The sequence below is a fragment of the Mchenga conophoros genome, linkage group LG7 (assembly GCF_057382185.1).
Source record: "Mchenga conophoros isolate Kocher_MC1m ecotype Shallow Benthic linkage group LG7, M_conophoros_male_GT1.1, whole genome shotgun sequence".
NCBI classification, from domain to species: domain Eukaryota; kingdom Metazoa; phylum Chordata; class Actinopteri; order Cichliformes; family Cichlidae; genus Mchenga; species Mchenga conophoros.
The window spans coordinates 28,186,680-28,201,946 of record NC_140532.1 but is presented as its reverse complement, the minus strand read 5'-3'; the positions used below and the strand labels follow the sequence as shown (position 1 = coordinate 28,201,946).

The window sequence follows — 15,267 nt, the reverse complement described above, 5'->3', positions numbered from 1 at the left end:
GAAGTGAGGTTGCTACACAGCTGACAGGCTTATTTAACAACTGTTAGAAATCATATTATAACAAGAACTAATCAGCAAAGTAAAGAGAAATGGCAGTCCATCATTACTTTAAGAACTGAAGGTCAGTCAGTCTGGAAAATTGCTAAATCTTTGAATGTGTCCCCAAGTGCAGTCGCAAAAACCATTAAGCTGTATAATGAAACTGGCTCATATGAGGACCGCCCCAGGGAAAGGAAGACCAAGAGCCACCCCTGCTGCTGAGGATAAATTCCTCTGAGTCACTGGCCTCAGAAATCACAAGTTAACAGCACCTCAGATAAGAGCCCAGATAAATCCAGATAAATGCCACACAGAGTTCCAGTAGCAGACTCATCTCTACATCAACTGTTCAGAGGAGACTGCAGGAACCACTACTAAGGAAAAGCAACAAGCAGAAGAGATTTGTTTGGGTCAAGAAACACAAAGAAAGGACATTAGACCAGTGGAAATCTGTGCTTTGATCTGATGAGTCCAAATTTGAGATCTTTGGTTCCATCCACTGTGTCTTTGTGCGACACAGCAAAGCTGAATGGATGCGCTCTACATGCACGGTTCCCACAATGAAGCATGGAGAAGGTGTGATGGTGCTTTGCTGGTGACAATGTTGGTGGATTTATTCAAAATTGAAGGCACATTGAACCAGCATGGCTACAGCAGAATCCTGCAGCGACATACCATCCAGTTTGCCTTTAGTTATACCATCATTTATTTTTCAACACGACGATGAACACAAACACACCTCAGGCACATCTCACTGAATGCCTTCAGTTAGAATCTACAATGTAAATAGTTGTGAAAATAAAGAAAAAACATTAAATGAGAAGGTGTGTCCAAACTGCAAGTGTACATGAATGTATAAAATAGATTAAGTAAAGTGTAGTTAATCCATTCAGGTGTGTGTGTGTGTGTGTGTGTGTGTGTGTGTGTGTGTGTGTGTGTGTGTGTGTGTGTGTGTGTGTGTGTGTGTGTGTGTGTGTGTGTGTGTGTGCTTTCCTTTCTTGTTTAGGAATACAGTCTCTCAGACAGCTGCTCACTTTCACCTCACAAGTTTCTTTCTTAGGAGTTGATCAGCTGATAGGTTTGCAGCACCATTACAGCCCCACCCAGTGGAAGAACACAGCCATTACCACCAATCAGAAGACTCTTTAAATATGCCTGTGTAGGTCTCAGTCATCCAGGTCATCGTAGTCTAAGGAACTTGGAAACAAATCAACTGGACAGGAAGGGAAGGCTCCTTAGAAGACCCTGTGAAACATCGTGGGTCAGCTATTAATTATCTGCAGCTGTATATCAGGCAATACTTACAGATGCATACAATTAGAAATCTTCATTTCTTCATTTCTTCAGTGAGTTCTAAACTTTTTTTTAAACCTCAGAAACTCTAACCTTCTCTGGGAAGATCTTTTTTACCCCAATCACGGATTATTATCATTAGATGGCAGATGTTAATTTGCTGTTTTACTAAAACGTCTGAGGTTGTTTATAGCTTATCTAACTTTTTTGAAATATGCTGACATCAAATTCAAAAAAAAAAACAACAGATATCTTTTCACATGTTTCATGTGTTCTCAGTAAAATAAAAGCATTCGATGATTGGCAGATCATTGCATTCTGCTTTTATTTACATTTTACAGAGCTCCATTATTTTTAGTAACTACCAGGTCAAACAGCAGAGACAGGTCTATACTTTCATAGTCACTATCCATCCATCAATCCATCATCATCCATCATCCTCTCAGCCATTCTCTATCCATACTTGTACTGCTTGTCTTGTTTGGGGTCCTGGGTAAGCTGGAGTCTAAGCTATCAAGGGGTGAGGGAAGATCACAGGTTAGTGATTCATGCATTTCAATTCAATCCAGTTCAATTCAATGTAACTTTTTTTCAAGGTGCTTTATATTGTAAGGTAAAGACTCTACAATACTACAGAGAAAACAAAGAAAAGCCAACAATTATATGACCTGCTATAAGCGATCAGAAACTGTAACAGGTGATTTCCAGCCTTAAACATAAGGTTTAAGGAGCTCTTCATGCACCAACTTGCATCAGTAAACTTTTACATCCATAGGTACCCAGGATGTTCCTGAGGTCATCTAATCAGGGCCTACTGGCTGTGCATCATACAAGGCTGAGTCAGAGCTTTTGCAATAGTGGCCCCCAGACTCTGGAACGCTCTCCCCCCGAGGTTCAGATCTGTAGACTCAAAGTCACTTTTAAAACACAGCTAAAAAGTCATTTCTTAGGTTTGTGTTTCTGGTTAACTCTTTTTCATGTTCAGGTATTTTGTTGTGAAGCACTTGTTGCCTAGTTACCATGGTAATTAAATTATCTTTAGTTCTTGTTTACCTCTTCACTGGAAACGGTCAAAATATCCCCTTTGATTAAATTGCATTAAGGAGGAACTCAGGGACCAATAAAGAGTGAACTAAACTTTCATCATTGAGCCCTTCTAGCCCCACCAATTGTTGTTAGCCCCGCCCTGGGCAACAGAACCAGCAGCACAACCAATAGGAAAGTGGTGGACAGCAGTTGCCATAGTGATGGAAGCGGGGCTCAGCCAGCCCTCCGTGCGACCAACCATCATCCACAGCCTCCTTCCCCAGCCACAGCTTCCCGTCCTGGGCTGCGTCTGCTGCTGACAGGCCCTCTCTGCGACCGCAGCTCCAGGAGGAGGAGGAGGAGGAGGTGCAGGCCTTCACTCCCAGGAAGGTGGCCAGGTCCAGGTCCAGAGCTGCGGCGCCTCCTCTGGGTGAAGGCGTGTTCTGCCGGCACTGAGGACACGGGATCCACACCTGTGGAGCACAGGGGAGTGACTACAGACACACAACTTCTGTACCAGACCCCTCAACTTTATGTCTGTCTGATTAACCCCTCATCTGCTCATCCCTGACCTCTCAAGTGTGTCAGACATCACCTGTGGACACAGCTCTAATTCAGTCTTTAACTGCTGCTGCTCACATTTGCATGCCTGTTACTCTTCCACGTCCTTCGCTTCTCACAAACTCAGATAAGTGTCTGTGATGTCATCAGTCACCTGTTCGTTGATGACTGTGTTCAGTCTCTTCAGACACGCCTGGCAGAAGGTGTGGCCACAGTGTAGTCGCCTAGGCAGCCGCTTTGCCAGGTCGTAGCTTCCGAAACACACAATGCACACCAGATCCTGCCTCCTCAGTGACATCATTGTCTCCAAGGCAACAGAGGCTGGAGGAGGGGGAAGAGGCTGACAGGTGACTTCTTCCTCCTCATCTTCTTCTTTTCTGTCATCAGACATTTTTATCTGATTGAACGAGAAGAAAAGGCCATCCATATTAAACCAATCACAGAATCCACCTGAGCCTCCAGTGTTGGGAAGGTTACTTTTGAAATGTATTCCATTACAGATTACAGAATACATGCCCCAAAATATATTTTGTAACATATTCCGTTACGTTACTCAATGAGTGTAAAGTATTCTGAATACTTTGGATTACTTAATATATTATCATGCTTTTTACAACTACATGAATGTACTATTGCTGTGTGATTTATTACTTTTACTGAAGGTTACTCGCCATACCAATACCAACTAGATTTTTAAATCTTAATATAAATGAGTAACAGTAGGGTGGACATTAGTAAGGCTGCACTTTTTGCAGCGATCTCATATAGAAAACTATTCCGCGCGTATATAAAACAGGTCCGCGGCTCCGAACCGTAAAGGCATAAAACCGTAAAGAGATCTCTGGCTAATACGTTGGGTTCCGTGTTGGGCTTGTAGCCGAAAACTGGATTTACTTTGTTGTCAGGGTCAACTTTGTATATATATATATATATATATATATATTATATATTTACATGCTTCCATCTCCTGTTTCTGGTTGGTGACATCTCTTACTTTTCGACTCTTTCTCCTTCCCTCGCGCTCACAGACTCATCACGGGTATGGCAGTCCATTCTCCCTGCAGCACGGACTACACTGCCCATGAGGCTACTTTCTTTAGGGCAATGCCTGTAACACTCTGCCTATTGCCTTCATATTAAATCATTTTTGTGAATAACTTTTTAAAATATTTCTTCACGTCATTATGCGGGCCGCAAGTAGAGGTGACATGGGCCACAGGCATTAGAGCCTCTTAATGCGTGTTTTGTTTGGGTTTCCACCGGCGTGGACACCAAAAATATAGAGTTCATAGCCTTATGAAACAGGAAAATACCGCCGTGTAATCCATTCATTTCAACAAAGTAACTGTATTCTGAATACCATCGTTTAAAACGGTAACTGTAAGGGAATACAGTTACTCGTACTTTGTATTTTAAATAGGTAGTGGCAGTACATGTATTCCGTTACTCCCCAACACTGTGAGCCTAAGAAACACCTGATTTACACCAAAACTTTAGTTTATTTAATGAAGTGTTTGATCTTTGGTTTCTGGTTTCTGAATATTCATTTATTTAGCATTGTTCATGGTGTAGTCTTTGTATTTCTAGTTTCTTGGCTATTTTCTGTAGTTTCTAGGATTTTGATTTTCTTCGGTACCTCTTCTGGGTTCCACGTGTCATGTCTAGTCCCCCATATCTCTATGTTCATGCATCTCCTGTTTCCAGACAGCGTTCCCGTTCTGTCTCCCTAGTCAGTTATGTTCTCATGTCTGTTTCTTCCCCAGTCACAGCGTCAAGTCTGTGTCTTAGTGCGTGTCTCACATTTCCTGTTTTATTTTGACAGTTCCAAGTCCTGCATTCAGTTTTGCTTCCTCCCTGTCTGCTTATGTTAGCTCTCTCCCAGCTGTGTTCCCCATGTGGTTCTACTTCCCTCGCTACCCCTCTGTGTATTTAAGCCCTTTGTCTTCCTCTGCTTGTTGTTGTGTTGTCCCACTAGCTGTGTGTTTCTCGGCTCCCTAGTTTTTTCCCAGTTGTTTATTTCTGAGTATTTGGTTATTAGTGCTTCTATGTTTAAATATCGTTATTTCAGCAATGTAGCTGTCTCCCTTAGTTCACTCTTTTGTTTTGAGTCCTGCGTTTGGGTCCTGAACTTGCCTGCCATGCAGCACTCATGGTGACTTTATCTGTTCTGTTATCAGGTTTCTCTTAGTCTCCAGGGTCAGTGAACCAATAAAGATAAAGCAATAAAGGAGAAATACGCTCTCTTTCTCATCCCTGTCAGTACCCTTGCTGTAGCATTTTGGATCAACTGAAGGCTTGTTAGGGAGTTTTTAGGACATCCTGATAATAATGAATTACAGTAGTCCAGCCTAGAAGTAATAAATACATGAACTATTTTTTCAGTGTCACTCTGAGACAGAATCTTTAGTGATATTGTGAAAATCGAAGAAAGCAGTCCCACATATTTGTTTAATATGTACATTGAAGGACATATACTGGGCAAAAACCATGATATGTCACAGGTTACTACTGGCAACAGTAATGCCCTGCAGAATAAGTATCTGGTTAGATACTGTATTTCTATTCTATTTAGGACCGAGTAGAGTAACCTCAGTTTTATCTGAATTTAGAAGCATAAAATTTGAAGATGATCCCATGGTGGTTGGGCTCATCTCTGATGGAGATGAGACAGTGTACAGGGTGGAGGCAGAGAATTTGTCCTGCTGGTGCTCACAAAATAACCTGAAGCTGAACGTCCTTAAAACCAATGAACTCATAATGGACTTCAGGAGGCACAGACAGGTCCACTCCCCTCTCATTATAAATGGTGAACTGGTGGGATCGGTCCCCACGTTCAGGTTTCTGGGCATCTCCACTGTACTCTCCTGGACCCACAACACCATCACCCTTGTGGCTGAACGTCCTCCATGTCCTGAGAAAGAATAACCTGGACTCGAAGCTGCTGCTGGTCTTCTACCGCTCCTCAGTGGAGAGCATGCTCTCCTCATGCCTGGGTGTTTGGTACGCAGGGGCCACGACTTAGAACAGGAAGGCTGCACAGAGGGTAATTAACACCGCCCCAAAAAAACCACCAAAAAAAACAACAACCAAAAAACACATTGTCTGCCCTCTGCCACCCCTGGAGGCCATTACCAGATCCTCCTGTCTCAGGAAAACCAGGGCCATCACAGGTGACCCCTAGCACCCCAGCCACAACAGGCATTAGACACATTAGATGTTGTGCAGTTTGCAGTAAATGGTGTGCCAGAGAGTTTGAAATTCCCATTTGTGACTTATTTAAATGTTGTTGGCTTCTTGAAAGTGAAAGTCTTACAAAATGCACATTCCATAAGGCCAGCAAAAAAAACAAACAAAAAACAAAAAAACTCCTGTTCACAACTGTCAGTCAGAAAACTGACACTGTGCCTCTTTGTAACATCCTCAGGCTCCTTTTTCCAGTCATTGATTCTGCTCTGAATATTTCTCCATCTTCTTGTATTAATAGTTCTTCAGAAAGATTTTTGCAGTTTTTTTAATCAATAAGATAAAATGGCTTTGATCTATGATGGCCCTGCCTTCACCTGCTCTTCTGTCTTTGATAAGTTTGAGCCTGTGTTTTGATCAGGTGGAGAAACTATGAAAATGGCCTGATGATCTTGTCTAAATGATGTTGTTTCAGCTCTTTAAAACACTGAAACTGCACATTTAAAAGTGGTGACTCAGCTGTTCTTTTGCTTTTGGATCTGACAGTTTGATACTGTTGACTACAGCATGTTGCTCTCACGAGTGGAGCATTGCACCATTAAGGGCATTCTACTAGAGTGGTTCAGGTCATACCTGTGTGACAGGAGTTTTTCTGTGAACTTTGGAGATTTTACATCTTCATCATTCCCCCTTATTTGTGGAGTTCCTCAGGGATCTATATTGGGGCCAATTTTATTATCTGTTTATATGCTGGCTCTAGGTCTAATTTTCGTAAAATATCAAATTTGTTTCAATTCGTACGCTGATGACACTCAGATCTATCTTCAACTGAAGGGATGGTGTTCTGCTCCACTAGAACCCTTACTTCCGTGCCTGGATAGCCTCCAAATTGCTTAATAAAAACTGAAGTGATAATGTTTGAACCATGTGAGCAATATTTCATATTGATATAAGTTATTTTGTACTCCTGTAAAGCACTTTGATCAACGTTCCTGTTGTAATTACATGTTCGAACTTTAACTGAACAGATTCCACAGACAGACATTTCACACTTTACTTTAAAAACCAGCCCCTTAATACTACTTTTAAACCATTTGTGGAAAACCTCCAAAACCTCCACTGTGCCCTTTTCCTCTGGGCTGACTAAAGCAGCATATATATGCAGAGTGTCACAGTTGGGGAAGCTAACTACATGGAGTGAGGAGGAGGACCCAAGTGCAGACACGCGAGAACAAAAATCTTAACAGAAAGTGAGCTGCTTTTAACAGTACAAAACAAAGGGCAAGGCAAACTAATCCAAAACTAAACATCAACCTGAACTGGGTAAACTAAAATAGAACATGAAAAACCCTGACATGGACATGAACAAAGCTAGACATGAATACATGAAACAACAGATGGCCTGACAATGAATGCATGACAGCAGACCACATGAGTGCACATGAGGTTGACGAGGGAAAAGGAAACACACAGGGGAACACAGCTGACTGGAATAAACATAATGCTGCTACAGGGGAAGTGAAATTAAGCACAATGAACATGGGACACCAGACCTCTTCAGAATAAAACAGGAAACTTAACGCAGACATGGCAATGAGAGCCTGACGACATAGAACACGCAGACATGAAACACATGACAGACTTAGACGCAGACTTAACATGATGGACCGACGAGGAACACAAATGTCTAGCTTTTATTAAAAGCTAGACATTTTAAATAAGAAAGAAAAATATTTCTTTGGCTACGTTCACACTGCAGGTCTTAATGCTCAATTCAGGTTTTTTGATCAAATCCGATGTTTTTGTCTGCTTGTTCACACTACAAATAAAATGCGACAGCAAACGCGCTCTAGTGTGAACGCTCAAAGCGGCCCGCATGCGCAAAAGAAGACGTCACACACAATGCGCTCTGTTTAGACCCAGAGCAAACAATATTGTTTGACTGATGGCCCTTAATATAAAGACTTCGGACTTTGCGTTTCCCAATTTTTGCGTTAAGGTTTTTTGTCATTTACATAATAATGTAGATAACGTAATATTATCCTTATTGCTGTTTTAGAGGAGCGGTGCTTCAAAGAATAGTTGCAGATTTGTCAGAATCTGCAGATTATACAGTACAAATAAAATGTTCACGTTGTCTTCCCAACAGTTTCACTGACATCTACACTGGATGGCCAGGAAGCGTTCACAATGTCTCCGGAGCTGATAATTGGTGTCTGTCTTGTGTCAGTGACGTAAAAGACGGATTTAATGCAACATGACCGTTCAAACAGCAGTCTCTTTCTAAAACATCGGATATGTATCGGATTCAGTACCACATACGAAAGTGACCCAGATCGGATTTGAAAATATCAGATTTGTGCCGTTCACACTGTCAGACCATGATCTGATATGGGTCGCATAGGGTCCCCCCCCAAAAAAAGAAAAAAAAAATTCAGTAAGGACATCTCCTGGTTTCATCTTCATGTTTCCCTCTCACCACATATCCAACCCGATATCATGACCAGCAGCTTTTACAGCTGTGGCTCCAGCAAACATCAGCTGATACTAGAAAGTAATATTAAATAAGTTCTAACAACAGCTGATCAAGCTTAAACGTGCTGCGGTTTAGTGTGACCTCCGCTGGTTTCCTCTTTCTGGCGCAGAGAGAAAAGTTGATCATTGATCAGTTTCGTGATTGAATTAGCAACTTTCTAGCTGAAGTACTACGGGACAAATCGCGTTCATTTTCACCTCAACTTTAAAGTATGACCTCGTCGGCTGTAATTGGTCCAGCCCAGAGTCAATCATGACCAACTGGCCAAGCCACCACCATTCATTTATACCGTTTAAAAAAAAAAAAAAAGAAAAAAAAAAAGGAACCCTATCGGCCCATAAAAACGAAAAATCACAAGTGGCCCACCGGGCAAATGCCCAGTATGCCCAATAGCCAGTCCAGCCCTGCCAGCCATCGAAGTTGAACTTTCTGTACCATCTGTCCAGCATCCCCTGTTATGGCCAAATGGCTGGTGTGTTGTGGAGTGGACCTAAAAGCAGACTCAGAAGGGAAAGAACTGAACTTTAACAAAAAGCAAGCAGTTTATGCAGGCTGGTGGAAAAATACAAAAGCAAATGGCAAAATCAAACAAGAGGAAAAAAAAAAACTTGAGCATGAACTCCAGTGACTTTGTCACTGGACACCTGCTCCAGCCTACCATACTGACCTAAAGGTTTGATTGTTGGCAAAGAACACTCCTCTTCGTACTGAGTCAAAAAAGTTGGCTCCGAGTTTCATTGACCCATTTGAAATGGACTCAATGGTCAACCCTGTCACTGCTCAATTGAATTTGCTGAGAAATATGAAGATTCAGTGTCCTTAATATCTCCCAGCTAAAGCCGGTCCAGACCAGTCCATTGTGGGTTAGGGTTAATCACACTCTTGATCTTGTTCTGACAGATGGCATAGAAACTGAACTTTTAATGGCATTTCCTGAAAAGCATTTTTTGGCTGATCATTTCCCAAGAACGTTTACAATACACAGCAGTGAGGAATAGAAGACTAGATGTCATCACAGTAGCACTTTCTGAAAGTGCTGTGATTAGGTTTAAGGATATAATTCACCCATTCTTATCTTCTTTAACACCTTGTGCCAACACAGACCAGATCAGCTACCTGAAAGCTACTCCAACAGAGGTACTTTTTCCACCATGTATGACTCTGGATATTGTAGCTCCTGTGAAAAAGAAAGCCTCAAATCAGAAGTACTAGACTCCCTGGTATAACTCTCAAATGTGCACCTTAAGGCAGATAACTCGTATGCTGGAAAGGAAATGGTGTGGTCATTTAGAAGATCATATTTAGTCTGGAAAAATAGTTTTCTGCTTTACAAAAAAGCCCTCCGTAAAGCTAGACCATCTTACCACTATCATTGTCATCATTTTCTTTAAAATGGAATTTTAGTGGACAGAGAAAGGTCTTCTCTAACATGCAAGGGTGAGTTATTCCATAATTTAGTAGCAACGATAGAAAAGGCCATGTCCCCTCCGAGCTTCCTACCGGATCTCAGTACTTCCAGGAGCAGCTGGTTAGCTTTACTGAGAGACCGGGTGTGTGGGGCTGAAGAAGCTCAGAGAGGCAAGATTGTGAGAACATTTAAAAACAAGAATTTTAAAATGAACTCTAAAACACACAGGCAGCCAGTGCAGTCAGGCCACGACAGGAGTTTCATGCATGCCTGTTAGCAGTCGTACAGCTGCAACTAGTAATGACTAGGGATGGGTACCGGTGTCGCACCGGTTCTGACATAAACGGTAGTAACCAGACCGAAAAGCAGCGCACATTTCGGTGCTTTATTTCGGTGCTTTTTTTTCCTGAGCTGTGATACACTTCTAGCCAATCATTTTACGTTTCCGAGAATAGTAGGCGGGCCCAGGTACGTACGTTCTTTTAGAGCAAACTCAGCAGCCTGCAACAAGTGCTTTAAGCTGATACTGTGATACTGTCAAAGGAGGTAACACCTCAAATCCGATGAAACACCTGGCGACGCATAGCGTTTTTTTTAAAAGCCCAGAAATGCGCCGTATTTGATAGCTTGCTGCGAGACCTCACACCGAGCGCATCTACTGCGGGTGGGTTGCCTGTTATGCAACATCCCCCAAAAACACGAAGAGGAGAGTCCTGGCCCCTAGCCCTGCCAGTGTAGCAGAAATGATGACGGATGATGATGCAGCAGCAGCCGTTCTTCTCTGCGTGAGTAGCTAATTTACGTTGAGTAGGCTAACCACGTTATTACATTAATGCATGTAAGGTGAACTAGCAAACATCATCATAGCTACATGCGGCTGTCTTCTTGTTTGATGGCAGATACTCCCTTCACCCTGGCCAAAAAGGCTAAAATGACCAAAGAAAAAGTGGAAAACAGTTAAACATGAGAGGTTTTTGGACAAAGTTTGTGTTTTTTCCATTGTTTAAGCACTGCTTCCAGCCAAGAATCATACCATATATGCCCCATAGCTGCAGAAAAGGCTAACATTGTTATCTTTTTACAAAAAACAGCTGAACATGAGAGGTTTTTGGACCAATTTTGTGTTCTCCATTCTTTAAGCACCGGTTTGAGCACCGTTTGAGCACCGGCACGTTTCAAAAGTACCGATTTGGCACCGGTATCGGATAAAACCTAAACGATACCTATCCCTAGTAATGACTTCATGAACTTCTTTACAAACACTTTTTAACTATTAGAGAAAAAATTACTCATAATTATCTAACGATGTTATGTACAGCTACTTTCAGTAGCACTGATAATTTATTATTTTTCTCTAATCGGTCTTTCTCAGTTACTTTCATTAATTACTTCCTATATAATATTCTATTAGAACGATTAGAGCATGTTGTAGGTTTTACAGGTACTGTATCATATCTAACAGAGTCCAATTTGTTTATGTAAATGGAGAGCCTTCTCACGCTGAGGTTAATTATAGAGTTCCACAGGGTTCAGTGGTAGGACCAGTTCTGTTTACATTATACATGATTCCCTTAGATAGTGTTAACAGAAGGCATAGCATACATTTACCGTATTATTATGGATGCCTGGATGTTAAACTTAATTGTTACACCTGGTAAAGCAGCAACACCGATAAATTTATTAAAGATGAAAGAATTTAGACAGTTTTTAACTCTCAGTGATGCCGCAGTGTTCGTTTGACTTTGGGACCGTCGTTTGACAGATTTGAGCGCCGTGTTTCACATAAAATCGGTTCGAGGTCAGTAAGCACAACCAGAATTCATACATAAGGCGCACTGTCAATTTTTGAGAAAATTAAAGGATTTTAAGTGCACCTTAAAGTACGGAAAATACGGTACACTGCTTTGCAGATGACATTCAACTTTATCTATTCATGAAGCCAGATAACACACACCAATTAGACTGCAGGAATGTTTTAAAGACAAAAAGGGGCCTGGGTGACCTCTAACTTTCTGCTTCTAAATTCAGATAAAACTGAGGTCATGATTCTCAGCCCTGAAAATCTTAGAAATATGGCATCTAACCAGATTCTTACTCTGGCATATATTGACATATTTTTGCATAATATCTCTAAAATTAGAAACATCCTGGCTCTGAGTGACTCCGAGAAACTAGTTCATGCATTTATAACTTCTAGGCTGGACTACTGTAATTCTTTATTATCAGGATTTCCTAACAACTCCCTGAAAAGCCTTCAGTTAATCCAAAATGCTGCAGCAAGAGTACTGAGAGGGACTAGAGAGAGTGTATATTACTCCCATACTGGCTTCCCTTCATCTGTTAAATTTAGAATCAAATTTAAAAATCTGCTCTTCAAATAGAGGGTCTTAAATAATCAGACCCCATCTTATCTTAATGACCTTATAGTACCATATCACCCCAAATCAGCTTGCTTTAGACTGCTCAAGTTAAACTCTTTAAATTATATTCCCATCTGCACTGACTGTGTCACAGTCTGGCTGAGGCAGACTGTAAGGAGTGAAGAAGGTGGACCCAAGTGCGGACACACAAAATAACAAAACATATTATTAACTGAAAAACGAGCCGTTTATTAAAGGCTGGATTTAGTTTTCCCCCTTTCTAAATCATAATCTAAACTGGCTGAGCGAAACATAACAAAACCCTGGAACACGGACATAGACATACAGACCTGGCATGAATGCATAATCATGGAGACTAGATAGAATAACAGATGCTCAAACAAAAAATGAATGAACACACAGAGACTAAAAGCACACAGGAGCTGATCATGGGAAGTGGAAACACATGGGAAAACAGCTGACACAAATGAACATAACGATGTCACAGAGGAAGAGTAAAACTAAACACAACGAACATAGAAACACAAGACCTCTTCAAAGTAAAACAGGAAACATGAGACGCAGACGTGGCAATACAATCTTGACAACCTGAAATCACAGACAAGAAATACATTAGACTAACCAGAAGACGTAAGTGTAACATAGCTAGATTAAACTTGAGGCAACTAAATAATTAACCTCGAACATTATCTTCAAAATATAGCAAAAGAGATCAAAACCAAATGAGAGCACTGGGTCACAGACCAGACCCTGACAGACTGTGTGAAAGTTAAACTTCAAGCGCTCACAATGACCACGTGTGATAACTGTATTTCATCACATCATGATTATCAAGACTGAGTGTATAACTCATACCTCCAGCAAAAGGTCAAAGTTGCAAACCACACCTGAGTACACCACACGCTCTCTGCATCATCATCACAGTTTTAATTCTAGACATCAGGGTACCAACGCTGGCTGCTCCTCTACAGATCTATCACACCGATGCTTTCATCCACTCACAGAAACCAGGTTCAGTCTTAGACTGTGAATGTTGCTATAAAACTAAAACTGAGCAGACCTGAAAAATACATTTGCATATCCTCTGTACTTACTATAAGGGCTCAAAAATCAAAACCCTATTTTTGGGTTTATTTGCATTTCACCTCCTACGTTCTGATTGATTGGAACAGAAACCCACCTGGTTTTACCTTTTCCAGATTTTGTCCTTCACATCTTCTCCTTTTCCTCTTTTATTTTTTTGTCTTTATCTCTTTAATCCTCTTATTTTCTCTCTGGTGTTGTTCTTCAGTTCTTCTGTTGTCTCTTATTGGTTTGTATCTTCCTCGTGTTGTTTTACTTTTTTTATTCCTGTTTCTTAAGCTTTCTCTTGTTGTTCTCTCTGCTCCTTTATTTGGTCTTTGTGTCAATTTTACTCCTTCCTCAGAGAGAGACTCGTCTTTATCAATAATTCATCCTGTTTGGTGTCGACTCGCAGCTCTCTCAGAGTCAAATAACACACCAATCTTAAAAGCATAAAACATGAAGACTGCACAGCTGTTTAAATCAGTATTCATTAGTTACACAGTGAAAATAAACACATAGAAAATATAACAGGTCAAATCTAAAAACTCATCAGTAAGTACTGACAGTGAAAATAAAAACTAGTTTCAGGAAAGAGACAAACTGAAACTTCTTACATGAAAAAACCCAACAATTTCACCTGTAACCTGATCAGCCAATAGTAAGTAAAGTAAGTAAAATTTATTTATATAGCACTTTTTAAGACAAAAACGCTGTTACAAAGTGCTTCACATGAAGACATGTCAAACAAACAATATAGCAACATAGAGGAAATATAAAAGCATATCAAACAAGCAATAGTACAATATAAATACAATAGAAAGTACAACTATTTTCTGGTTTCTGTGTCAACCTATCAGGTTACAGCTCAGTATAAACTAAGGTCGCCTAGCAACAGAGAGAGTGAGCAAGAGAGAAAGAGTTGGAGATGAGAGGAGGAGCCACATAAGAAGGATGAGCCTGAGGAGGAGGAGGCAGCTGGTGTACAGAGGAGTGTTTATGTTTCACCTGCAGTTTTTTGTTCTGATCCCCTGTCTGCACACCTTTAGGGCCACATGAATTTTTCTCTGAGTGAGAAAAACGCTGCACACACACAGAGAGATACTTGTAACTTCAGCCAGACAGAAAAAAACATACGACCAGAGTTCTTTTCAGAGCAACCTGTTTCCTGTGAGCAGGTTTGGAGTGCCCCCTGCAGGTCTCTCTGGGTTTGACATCTCATCGGTCACATTCTGATGTTACAGGAAACAATACCACTGTCTCAACTCAGCAGCTCATTCAGAGGTTCAGAGAGAAACTGGAACTGTGTGAGTGTGTGAGTAAATCTAGTGAAGGTGAGGAGCTCACCTGACTGATCACCGGACTCCTTCTTTCACTGTTTCCTCTTCTTTGTTCATCTCAGAGAGAAACTAAAGTGACTTTTCTATATATATCTGATGCTCAGACTGGACTTCCTGTTTTAGCATTAGCCCTGAGGTGACTCTGAGAGACCTCAGGATCATAGCCCAGCATTTCAGACCCTCACTTGCAGATCGATAGAAAAGATGCGATTCTAACAGGGGATTGTGGCTACAGGTTTAGAGTAGATTAAATCCACCTGGGTGTCACCTGAATGCTGCTTCAAATAAACAAGGCAGGAAACTCCTTACACACTCTAATTAGGCCTAACTATTTCACATCAGATTTAAATGAGTTTCATGAATGTTTTAAACTCTTAAATTTGGGGTTAAATTCAAACTTAAACTCAGACTGGGCCCTCATTGAACTTTGACTCCTTT

At 41.1% G+C, this 15,267-nt stretch overlaps 1 protein-coding gene across 1 annotated transcript; it reads right to left on the bottom strand.

Annotated features, from left to right (window-relative positions):
* Positions 1-1,644: 1,644 nt before the first annotated feature.
* On the bottom strand, positions 1,645-13,817 carry rnf224 (ring finger protein 224). Its single transcript, XM_085281162.1, has 3 exons — positions 13,608-13,817; positions 3,074-3,316; positions 1,645-2,831 (listed from the first exon to the last, which is right to left on the bottom strand). Exons 2-3 carry the CDS (start codon positions 3,308-3,310, stop codon positions 2,508-2,510), a joined length of 561 nt encoding a protein of 186 aa, XP_085137288.1. The 5' UTR covers positions 3,311-3,316; positions 13,608-13,817; the 3' UTR covers positions 1,645-2,507.
* Between the last annotated feature and the right edge of the window lie 1,450 nt (positions 13,818-15,267).